The sequence below is a fragment of the Amblyraja radiata genome, unplaced genomic scaffold (genome assembly GCF_010909765.2).
Source record: "Amblyraja radiata isolate CabotCenter1 unplaced genomic scaffold, sAmbRad1.1.pri S109, whole genome shotgun sequence".
NCBI lineage: Eukaryota > Metazoa > Chordata > Chondrichthyes > Rajiformes > Rajidae > Amblyraja > Amblyraja radiata.
This window is the reverse complement of record NW_022630099.1, coordinates 4,826,548-4,839,442: the sequence shown is the minus strand read 5'-3', so window position 1 is coordinate 4,839,442 and position 12,895 is coordinate 4,826,548. Positions and strand designations below refer to the sequence as shown.

General features: G+C 47.4%; 1 protein-coding gene across 1 annotated transcript in view; it reads left to right on the top strand.

Moving 5' to 3' along the window:
* Positions 1 to 12,858, top strand: part of LOC116969131 (carcinoembryonic antigen-related cell adhesion molecule 2-like) — a 55,679-nt gene extending 42,821 nt beyond the window's left edge. The window contains exon 5 of the mRNA XM_033016069.1: positions 12,593 to 12,858. Coding sequence (XP_032871960.1) covers positions 12,593 to 12,858 — 266 coding nt within the window. The remainder of the gene's footprint in view (positions 1 to 12,592) is intronic.
* The last annotated feature ends 37 nt before the right edge of the window (positions 12,859 to 12,895 follow it).

Genomic DNA, 12,895 nt, shown 5'->3' with positions numbered 1-12,895 from the left:
CAAGATCATGGCTGATCTTCCAACTCAGTATCCTGTACCTGCCTTCTCTCCATACTCAAATCATTTTGCTATGAATGTTCACATACCACTCGCTTTCTTCGCTGCCTGCTGCACCTGCATGCCTACTTTCAATGACTGGTGTACCATGACACCCAGGTCTCGTTGCATCTCCCCTTTTCCTAATCGGCCACCTGCCGGGAAGCTGGGAAGAAACTGTCCTTGTATCTGGATCACACAGGGAGTCTTTCATTCACCCCTGCTCCCTCACCCTCTCTCTCTGATCAACGCGCCGTTGCGTTTTGTGGTAACCTGAGCCGAGCTTTCCCCGCCTCCTGTGACCCGGGCGAGCAGTGATTTGGCGGCGGCGGCAGCAACAGCGGCTCAGACTACGGAGAGAGGCGCTGCTCCGTCCCGATGGCGGACTGTCGGCTCACCGCGCTCCTCGTTTACCTCTTCGTGTTAACAGGTAAGTGGACTGGGATTTAACACCCGTTTTCGTAGAGGTCAGAGGAACTGTCGTTGCTGCCTTACAAATAGAAAAAAATCAGATTCGGAGTGCTGGAGTTACTCAGCGGGTCAGGCAGGCAGCATCTCTGTGGAGAACGTGGACAGGTACAAAGTCTAGGTTCACCAGGTTAATTCCCGGGAAGGCGGGATGTCATATGCTGAGAGAATGGATCGGCTGTGGGCTTGTACACTCTGTGGAGTTTAGAAGGATGAGAGGGCATCTCATTGAAACATGTATGAGATTATTAAGGGTTTGGACACGCTAGAGGCAGGAAACATGTTCCCGATGTTGGGGGAGTCCAGAACCAGGGGCCACACACACATACACACAGTTTAAGAATAAGGGGTCGGCCAATTAGAACGGCGATCAGGAAACACTTTTCCACTCAGAGAGTTGTGAGTCTGTGGAATTCTCTGCCTGGAGGCCGGTTCTCTGGAGATAATTCTTTCAAGAGAGAGCTAGATAGGGCTCTTAAAGATAGCGAGAGAGAGTCAGGGGATATGGGGAGACGGCAGGAACGGGGAACTGATTGGCGATGATCAGCCGCGATCACATTGAATGGCGGTGCTGGCTCGAAGAGCCGAATGGCCTCTACTCCTGCACCTGTTGTCTGTTGTGTGTTGTAGTCGCGGGGGGATGTGTCACATTTGACCGCCTCGAATGGCGGGGTAGCCCTGAAGGGCCGAATGGCCTAATTCTGCTCCTGTCACTTGTGAAATTTTCCACGCTCTCATGCGCTTTTCTCATCCTCAGGCGGGTCGCAGGGATTTACCGTCGAGCCGGCACAGAGATACTTAGATGTCCCCATCAGGGGAGACGCGGAGTTCACGGTGCGGCCGTCCAGTGCTATCGACAGTGGAAACTGGGATTTCAAATCGAAAAGGATCGTCCAGTGGCTCGGAACAGGCCTGCTGATCCATCCTGAGTACACGTCACGGGTGGATTTAAACCTCACCAGCGGGTCGCTGACACTGAAGTCGGTGAACCAGTCGGACAATGGGGATTACACAGTGTCAGTCACTGCAGTAGGCAGCGGCAATAAAGCCTCAGCGACCATCACACTGCGCGCACTCGGTGAGTTTGACCATGTTCATTGTCAATGATTTACCCCCCAGTCTGTTGTTGCTCAAGTGATCTTCGTATCCTTTAATCCAGAGAGAGATGAACATAAAACATGTCAATAAAATATGACATATTATCTTATGTCCCGGATGGGACAATGACATTCCTACTTGCTGAATATGTGAATATGTAAACATTGTATATAACGGGGGAAGCGACAAAACATGAAAACGTTCGATAAATAATATAGTCCAAATAACAAATAATAATATAATATTTTCAGTTCAGAGCTCAGAGCTTATTCGATGTTGTGTTTAGTAGCCCGATGGCGTCGGGGAAGTAGCTATTCCTGAACCTGGACGTTACAGTCTTCAGGCTCCTGTACCTTCAGATTCAGATTCAGGATTCAATCATTATTATCATTGTGCAGTGTACAGTACAGAGACAATGAAATGCATTTAGATTCTCACCCAGAAGAGCGAACATAGAATAATGAGCAATAAATAAATATACGTACATACAGTAGTAATATTGGGGGAAGGTAGGCCTTCTTCCTGGTGGCAGTAGTGAGATGAGTGTGTGGCCAGGATGGTGTGGGTCTTTGATGATGTTGGCTGCCTTTTTGAGTCAGCGACTGCGATAGATCCACTCGATGGTGGGGACGTCAGAGCCGGTGATGGACTGGGCAGTGGTCACAATTTAAGCATATACATATCATAACCAAAACACGATTTGTTTATCAGTTACATATTAACACAGCTTCTAATAATTTTTTTAACAGATTTTTTTGAAAGATAGAGCTATAGAGAGAAGGGAGGGATAAAACATAAAATTATAAAAAACAATTTCCAATAACCGGACAGGATAATTGGAAAGAGCACTGGTTTTCAAGGGAAATTGGACACTTGGTTCGGAAAAAGAGAGAGATCTACAATAATTATAGGCAGCATGGAGTAAATGAGGTGCTTGAGGAGTAAGAAAGGTGGATGAACTTAGAGCCTGGATTGACACCTGGAAGTATGATGTTGTGGCGATCAGTGAAACATGGTTGCAGGAGGGCTGTGATTGGAAACTAAATATTCCAGGATTTCGTTGCTTCAGGTGTGATAGCATTGGAGGGGCAAGAGGTGGAGATGTTGCATTGCTTATCAGGGAAGATATTACAGCAGTGCTGTGGCAGGATAGATTAGAGGGCTCGTCTAGGGAGGCTATTTGGGTGGAAGTGAGAAATGGGAAAGGGGTAGCCACACTTATAGGGGTGTATTATAGACCGCCAAATGGGGAGCGAGAATTGGAAGAGCAAATATGTAAGGAGATTGCAGATATTAGTAGTAAGCACAAGGTAGTGATTGTGGGAGATTTCAATTTTCCACACATAGACTGGGAAACACATTCTGTAAATGGGCTGGTTGGGTTGGAGTTTGTAAAATGTGTGCAGGATAGTTTTTTGCAGCAATACATAGAAGTACCTACTAGAGAAGGGGCGGTGCTGGACCTCCTGTTAGGAAATGAGACGGGTCAGGTGGCAGAGGTATGCGTTGGGGAACAGTTCGGGACCAGTGATCACAATACCATTAGTTTCAGTGATCACAACACCATTAGATGAGCTACCCACTCACCCTTCTAAACTCCAGCGAGTACAGGCCCAGCGCCGACAAACGCTCATCGTACGTTAACCCGCTCATTCCTGGGATCGTTCTCGTAAATCTCCTCTGGACCCTCTCTCCATTCTGCCTTCTGCATTCTTAAACCAACGGCAGGCATGTGAGCTGAGAAGAGACAGGTAGATACCAGATCGGCATTGTAGGATGAGAGGGGCCTTATTGAAACTTATAAGATTATTAAGTGTTTGGACACGCTAGAGGCAGGAAACATGTTCCCGATGTTGGGGGAGTCCAGAACCAGGGGCCACACACACAGTTTAAGAATAAGGGGTAAGCCAGTTAGAACGGAGATGAGGAAACACTTTTTCACACAGAGAGTTTGAGTCTGTGGAATTCTCTGCGGAGTCAGGTGATATGGGGAGAAGGCAGGAACGGGATACCGATTGGGGATGATCGGCCATGCTAGAGGCAGGAAACATGTTCCCGATGTTGGGGGACTCCAGAACCAGGGGCCACACACACAGTTTAAGAATAAGAGGTCGGTCATTTAGAACGGAGATGAGGAAACACTTTTTCTCACAGAGAGTGGTGAGTCTGTGGATTCCTCTGCCTCAGAGCGCGGTGGAGGCCGGTTCTCTGGATAGATTTATTTCAAGAGAGAGCTAGATAGGGCTCTTAAAGATAGCGAGAGAGAGTCAGGGGATATGGGGAGAAGGCAGGAACGGGGTACTGATTGGGGATGATCAGCCATGATCACTGAGAATGGCGGTGCTGGCTCGAAGGGCCGAATGGCTCTACTCCTGTACCCGTTGTCTGTTGTCTGTTGTAGTCGCGGGGGGATGTGTCACATTTGACCGCCTCGAATGGAGGGGTAGCCCTGATGGGTCGAATGGCCTAATTCTGCTCCTGTCACTTGTGAAATTTTCCACGCTCTCATGCGCTTTTCTCATCCTCAGGCGGGTCGCAGGGATTTACCGTCGAGCCGGCACAGAGATACTTAGATGTCCCCATCGGGGGAGACGCGGAGTTCACGGTGCGGCCGTTCAGTGCTATCGACAGGGGAAACTGGGATTTCAAATCGAAAAGGATCGTCTGGTGGCTCGGAACAGGCCTGCTGATCCCTCCTGAGTACACGTCACGGGTGGATTTAAACCTCACCAGCGGGTCGCTGACACTGAGGTCGGTGAACGAGTCGGACAACGGGGATTACACAGTGACACTCATTGCAGTAGACGGTGCTCAAGCCTCAGCGACCATCACACTGCAGGCACTCGGTGAGTTTGACCATGTTCATTGTCAATGATTTACTCCCCAGTCTGTTGTTGCTCAAGTGATCTTCGTATCCTTTAATCCAGAGAGAGATGAACATAAAACATGTCAATAAAATATGACATATTATCTTATGTCCCGGATGGGACAATGACATTCCTACTTGCTGAATATGTGAATATGTAAACATTGTATATAACGGGGGAAGCGACAAAACATGAAAACGTTCGATAAATAATATAGTCCAAATAATAAATAATAATATAATATTTTCAGTTCAGAGCTCAGAGCTTATTCGACGTTGTGTTTAGTAGCCTGCTGGCTGTGGGGAAGCAGCTATTCCTGAACCTGGACGTTACAGTCTTCAGGCTCCTGTACCTTCAGATTCAGATTCAGGATTCAATCTTTATTGTCATTGTGCAGTGTACAGTACAGAGACAATGAAATGCATTTAGATTCTCACCCAGAAGAGCGAACATAGAATAATGAGCAATAAATAAATATACGTACATACAGTAGTAATATTGGGGGAAGGTAGGCCTTCTTCCTGGTGGCAGTGGTGAGATGAGTGTGTGGCCAGGATGGTGTGGGTCTTTGATGATGTTGGCTACCTTTTGAGGCAACGACTGCGATAGGTCCCCTCGATGATGGGGAGGTCAGAGCCGGTGATGGACTGGGCAGTGGTCACAACTTAAAAACAAATATGTATATTTTTTATTAGAAGCATATACATATCATAGAAACATAGAATCATAGAAAATAGGTGCAGAAGTTGGCCATTCGGCCCTTCGAGCTTGCACCATTCGCCATTCAATATAATCATGACTGATCATCCACTTCAGTATCCTGTACCTGCCTTCTCTCCATACCCCCTGATCCCTTTAGCCACAAGGGCCACATCTAACTCCCTCTTAAATATAGCCAATGAACTGGCCTCAACTACATTCTGTGGCAGAGAATTCCACAGATTCACCACTCTCTGTGTGAAAAATGTTTCCTCATCTCGGTCCTAAAACATTTCCCCCTTATCCTTAAACTGTGACCAAACCAAAACACGATTTGTTTCTCAGTTACATATCAACACAGCTTCTATTAATTTTTTTAATAGATTTTTTTGTAAGATAGAGCTATAAAAAGAAGGGAGGGAAAAAAATAAAATAAAATCAATTATCAATAACACAATTTTGGAGATAGGTCCGTTGAACATGACATGTAATTATTCATTCAATCCTGGATTCAAGTTTCAGTCAAGCTTCCGTGATGACAAATTTTCCCTTTCAGAAAATCAATAAATGGGGACCATATAGAAACATAGAAACATAGAAAATAGGTGCAGGAGTAGAGGCCATTCCGCCCTTCGAGCCTGCACCATTCGCCATTCAATATTCAAATATATCCCAGTAAATAATTCTGATTTGTCAATTAAGCCAAGAAAATCATTTTTTACACAAAGAGTGGAGTGCCGCAAGGCTCGGTGTTGGGGCCGCAACTGTTTACCATATATATTAATGATTTGGAAGAGGGAATTAGGAGCAACACTAGCAAGTTTGCGGATGACACAAAGCTGGGTGGAAGTGTAGACTGTGAAGAGGTTGTTAGGAGTTTGCAGGGTGACCTGGACAGGTTGAGTGAGTGGGCAGATGCGTGGCAGATGCAGTGTAATACAGATAAATGTGAGGTTATCCACTTTGGCGGAAAAAAAGGATTATTATCTCAATGAGGTTAGGTTAGGTAAGGGGGAGGTGCAGCGAGACCTGGGTGGCCTTGTACTTGTCCTTGTCACTGAAAATTGGCTTACAGGGAAAGCAGGCAGTGAAGAAATCTAATGGAATGTTGGCCTTCATAACAAGAGGATTTCAGTATAGGAGTAGAGAGGTTATTTTGCAGTTGTACAGGGCTCTGGTGAGACCACATCAGGAGTATTTTGTACAGTTTTGGTCCCCTAATTTGAGGAAGGACATCCTTGTGATTGAGGCAGTGCAGCGTAGGTTCACCAGATTGATCCCTGTGATGGCGGGACTGTCATATGAGGAAAGATTGAAAAGACTAGGCTTGTATTCACTGGAGCTTAGAAGGATGAGGGAGGATCTTAGGCTTGTATTCACTAGTTGGATTTAAGAGGGAGTTGGATAGAGCTCTAGGGGCTAGTGGAATCAAGGGATATGGGGAGAAGGCAGGCACGGGTTATTGATTGGGGACGATCAGCCATGATCACCATGAATGGCGGTGCTGGCTCGAAGGGCCGAATGGCTTCCTCCTGGACAATTTTCCTGCATCTAGCTTGTCCAGTCCTTTCATAATTTTATATGTTTCTATAAGACCACCCCCCATCCCCCTCATCCTTCTAAACTGCCTCAATCACAAGAATGTCCTTCCTCAAATTAGGAGACCAAAACTGTACACAATACTCCAGATGTGGTCTCACCAGAGCCCTATACAACTGCAGAAGAACCTCTTTACTCCTATACTGAAATTCTCTTGTTATGAAGGCCAATATTTTTAAATATTTGTTCTACTTTGTATTATGGGGGTGAGTGTGGGTTTTTTTTCTTTGCACTGTTTTGTATTGTACATATCATTTTTGTAAATAATCGATTTGAATTATTTTCGGGAATTTTTTTTAAGCCGACCTGTCTAACTAACCTCCTCTTGGCTCCAGGAACGAGTCCAACGTCTGTATTTCCCCTCATATATCCCCCTGGTCCCAATACGTTGTAACCCCGGACGTGGTCGCAGTTAATGTTGGAAGAATGTAGACAGAGCTTGAGTTGTAGTTTGTTGTCCTGTGTAGCGAAGTACAGTGAAAAGCTTTCTTGTCGACTGCTATCTATCCAGTCAGTGGGCAGACTGTACATGATTACAATCGAGCCGTCCACAATGTACAGACACAGGATAAAGTGAATAACGTTTAGTGCAAGGTCAAGCCCGATTGAAGATAGTGCGAGGGTCTCCAATGAAGTGGGTGGGAGGTCAGGACCGCTCTCTAGTTGCTGAGAGGACGGTTCAGTTGCGTTATAACAGCCGGGAAGAAACTGTCCCTGAATCTGGAGGTGTGTGTGTGCGCGTTCGTTTTCACACTTCTGTACCTCTTGCCCGATGGGAGAGAGGAGGCGAGGGAGTGACCGAGGGTGAGACTGGACCGCGATGATGCTGCTAGCCTTTCCGAGGCAGCGTGAGGTGTAGATGGAGGCGATGGATGGAAGGGAGGTTGGTTTGTGTGTGTGATGGTCTAGACTGCAACTGTCCACAACACTGTGGATGGAGACAATAAACAATAGACAATGGACAGGTGCAGGAGGAGGCCATTCGGCCCTTCGAGCCAGCACCGCCATTCACTGTGATCATGGCATATCATCCCCAATCAGTACCCCGTTCCTGCCTTCTCCCCATATCCCCTGACTCCACTATCTTTAAGAGCTCAATCTAGCTCTCTCTTGAAAGTATCCAGAGAACCGACCTCCATCTCCCTCTGAGGCAGAGAATTCCACAGACTCACAACTCTCTGGGTGGAAAAGTGTTTCCTCGTCTCCGTTCCAAATGGCTGACCCCTTATTCTTAAACTGTGTGTGTGTGTGTGTGTGTGTGTGTGGTCCCTGGTTCTGGACTCCCCCAACATTGGGAACATGTTTCCTGCCTCTAGCGTGTCCATACCCTTAATAATCTCATATATATTTTTATACTGTGCCTCCTTATTCATTAGGAGAGATATTCTGTGATGGGAAAACATAATAAGAGGAAGTCAGTAAATATGGTGTGTGTGTACGTGTGTGCGTGTCTGGGTGTGGGCTTCCATGGAAAGGAGAACCACACAGACCCAGCCGCAGAAACAGGACATTGCTAAACAACTGCGCCGAACATGAACGGCCAAGTCATGCATATGGTAAACAAGCCCTATGGCCCAACTTAGACCGCAAGAAATTGATGCAGAAGTAGGCCATTCGGCCCAACCAGGTTACTCATCCATTCTATCATGGCAGATCTATCAGTATCCATATTAAGAATGAGGGGCACACACACACACACACACACACACACACACACACACACACACACACACACACACACACACACACACACACACACACACAGACACACACACACACGCACACACACACACACACACACACACACACACACACACACACACACACACACACACACAAACACACGTGCACACACACACACACACACACACACATACACACATACACACGCACACAAAACCAATGCCCCCAAGTCCATGAGTTCAGAGACTATTTGGAGGTTGTAGTGTTTAATAGCCTAGTGTCTGTTGGGAAGAAGCTGCTCCAGGATCTGGCCTTTACAGTTTTCAGGCTCCTGCACCTGTTCGTGTGTGAAGAAAGATTGTGTCCTGATCCACGTGAAGCAAATGCTGCCCTGGTCAAATTCAGCAAGACAATGGTTGCATTATGTTATTTATTGAAGGGATACAAGTGATAGGAGCAGAAATAGTCCATTCGGCCCATCAAGTCTACTCCACCATGCATTCATGTCTGATCTATCTCTCCCTCCTAACCCCAATCTCCTGCATTCTCCCCGTAACCCCAACAACTGCACTAATCAACAATCTGACCTTCCAGTCCTGGGCCTTCTCCATGGCCAGAGTGAGTCCCACCGCAAATTGGAGGAGCAGCACCTAATATATTCCGCTTGGGTAGTTTACACCCCAGCGGTATGAACATTGACTTCTCCAATTTCAAATAGTCATTGCCTTCTCCCTCCTTCCCCTCCCCTTCCCAGTTCTCCCACATGTCCTACTGTCTCGGCCTCATCCTTTCATCCCCCCCTCCCCATCCTACCCCGCTCCCCCCCCCCCCACCCCACCACGCGAGCCTGCGCTTGGTCTCACGGATGTAGAGCAGCTGAAACCTGAACTTTAACCGTGTTTCTTCGCTCCACACATGCTAACTGTTTTCCAAGTTTGCAGCACATGCGGTCTCTGAAGCCAGATATGTGAAGTATTCGGGCAGGTATTTGTTAGTGGTCGCGGGGTGATCCATGCCGGTAATGCATCATCTCGCTGTGTATTTAACAGAACCTGTCTCTCAGCCTGTGATTAAGAGGGAGTTAGATGTGGCCCTTGTGGCAAGGGGAATCAGGGGGGTATGGAGAGAAGGCAGGTACGGGATACTTAGTTGGATGATCAGCCATTATCATATTGGATGGCGTTGCAGGCAGAAGGGCCGAATGGCCTACACCTGCACCTAATTTCCATGTTTCTATGTTTCTATGATTGGACATGCTAGATACAGGAAAAATAATTCCCGGTGTTGGGGGAGTCCAGAACCCGGGGTCAAAGTTTAAGAATAAGGGGTCCGTCATTTGGGACTGAGATGAGGAAAAACATTTCCCTCAGAGAGTTGTGAATCTGTGGAATTCTCCGCCACAAAAGGCAGCGGAGGCCAATTCATTGGATTTTTCAAGAGAGTTGGATTCAGCTCTTAGGGCTAACGGAATCATAGGATATGGGGAGAAAGCAGGAACGGGATTATTGATTTTCGATGATCAGGCATGATCATATTGAAAGGCAATGCTGGCTCGAAGGACAGAATGGTCTACTGCTGCACGCATTTTCTATGTTCCTATGAAACAGACCCTTAGACCCAACTGGCCAACAGCGGTCAACTTGCTCCAGTTGCACTAGTCCCACCTGCTCGTGTTTGGTCCATATCCCTCCAAACGTGTCCTATCCATGTACCTGTCTAAATGTTTCTTGAGCTGTTCGTGGCGTTATTTAATTCATTACTTCTTCCTGCTCCAGGGAAAATCACAAAGTCCAACTCATTAATATACCTTCCGGGTTTATCTTGGAGCGTGCGGGGTGGAAATTCCCTCGTTGTTATCTGTTTGGCAATTGAGTTGAATGACATGTCACACACAGGTGTTCTCAGCTCTGATGTAGCACACTCGATAATTAAATCAGGCAATTATGTTGGGCTGTTATGTTGGGATGTGCTGGAGTAACTCAGCGGGTCAGGCAGCATCTCTGTGGAGAACGTGGACAGGTAAAAAGTGCTGGAATAACTCAGCGGCTCAGGCAGCATCTCTGTGGAGAACGTCGACAGGTACAAAGTGCTGGAGTAATTCAGCGGGTCAGGCAGCATCTCTGGCGAACATGGATAGGTACAAATTGCTGGAGTTACTCAGCGGGTCAGGCAGCATCTCTGTGGAGAACGTGTAAAGGTGCTTTGCTTTGAGTTTTTTCTTTTTGAGTCTTCTGAAAAACGATCTTGATCCTCAGTGTCACCTATCCATGTTCTCCAGAATGCTACCTTATCTCGCTGAATTAGGGTTGATCTGGTCCTTGATGATGCTGTTGACCTTGCCGAGGCAGCGTGTGGTGTAGATGGAGTGGATCGAAGGGAAGTTGCTTCTGGCCTTGTCGATAATGTGTGAGGTGTAGATGGAGTGGATGGAAGGGAAGTTCGTTTGATGTGATGGTCTGGGCTGCGTCTAAAATTCATTAACATTTAGTTATTGGGAAAAGCTTGTTCCTGAATCTAGAGGTCACGGTTTTCGGGATCCTGTACCTTCTTTCCGATGGCAGGAGTGAAATTATAGAATGGCCAGGGTGACGTGGGCCTCTGAAGATGCTGGCTGTCCTTTAGAGGCAACACCTCTTGCAGATGGTCTGCATCTGTGATGGACCTTCATTGGTGGGGAGGTCAGGACCTGTGATGATCCTTCAATGTAGGGGAGGTCAGTATCTGTGTTGGCTCTTTGATGGTGGGGTGGTCAGTATTTGTGATGGACCTTTGGTGATGGGGAGGTCAGCGTCTATGATGGACCTTTGATGGTGGGAGGTCAGTACCTGTGATGGACCGGGAAGTGTTGGCGTTGGGAAGAAGCTGTTCCTGAACCTGGACGCCAGTTTCCTCTAACACGTTCTCATTCCGCACTGTCGCCATCTTTCATTAATCCACCATATTCTGTGTTGTGTTCCTTATTCACCTGTGCATTAACCACCACCTCCTGTGTATTTCACAGAGCCTGTTTCCACACCCAATATCATCTCCAATGCCATCAGCTTCATAGAGCACAATGACACCGTGGTCTTGACCTGCGTCGCTACAGGCCCTGACGTCTCTTACACGTGGAGTGAAGACAATAGCGAGATATCTAACGGCGGCAGGTTGGAACTGAGCGCCTCTAACAACACACTCACCATTACCGGAGTATTGCGGGCGGACGGGCCGTTCACCTGCCGGGCCTCCAATGCGGTTAGCGCGAAGACAAGCGAGCCGTTCCCTCTCAATGTCTTTTGTAGGTGGCCGGGCATCATTCATCACTTGTTACCTGTCCTGCTGAGCGAGATGATTCAGGGGAGATAGGACCGTGGATGGGAGGGGTGGGGGCATTGGGGAAACGTGCATTACATGGATAAACTCATTTAATATAGAGTTATGTGAGGTGTTCTAAATGACCTAATTGGACTCCTATTCCTTATGACCATATGCCCTTAAACTAGAGAATAGATTGGAAGGGGGGAGGGGGGAAATGAAGAGGGGAGGGGGGAATGTGTAGGAAGGGACGGTATACGCTGGTTTACACCGAAGATAGGCACACACATGAAATGGAGTAACTCAGCGGAACAGGCAGCATCTCTGGAGAGAAGGAATGGCTATGCTCTCCTCCTGCACCTATTTGCTATGTGATAGGTGCAAATGAGGCCATTTGGCCCATCGAGCTTGCACCGTCATTCAATCACGGCTGACATATCTCTCCCTCCCAACCCCATTCTCCTGCCTTCTCCCTATAACCCCTGACACCCGCACTAATCAACAATCTATCTATCTCTGCCTTAAAATTATCCACTGACGTGACTTCCACCGCCGTCTGTGGCAACGAATCCCACAGATTCTCCACCCTCTGGCTAAAGAAATTCCTCCTCGTCTCTTTCCCCATCCTCTCGTGCTCCAAGGACTAGAGTCAACCTCTCCTTCCTAAAGGAATGTCCTTTAATTCTGGTCCTGGACTCTCCCACTAGTGGAAACATCCTCTCCAATCATGTATTGTCTTTCCGCCGACTGGTTAGCGCGCAGCAAAAGCTTTTCACTGTACCTCGGTACACGTGACAATAAACTAAACTGAACTGAACGAAACGAATCTTGTACACTTCTGTCTGCAGATGGGCCGGACAATATGGAAATTACCCCCCAGAGTCCATTAACAATCCAGAATGGAGAAGGTCTAATGTTGACCTGTTCGGCCCAGTCCCTGCCCAGCCCTGTGTATGAGTGGTTCAATGGGGCAGAGATGCTGAGTACAGGTCCAGTAATCACCATCCCCTCAGTAAGGGTGGAGGGCGGTGGGAAGCACACATGTCATGTCAATAATACCAGGACTGGCAGAAACATCAACCTCACTGCAGAGGTCATCGTGCTCAGTGAGTGAATCTCTCTCTCTCTCTCTCTCTCTCTCTCTCTCAGGA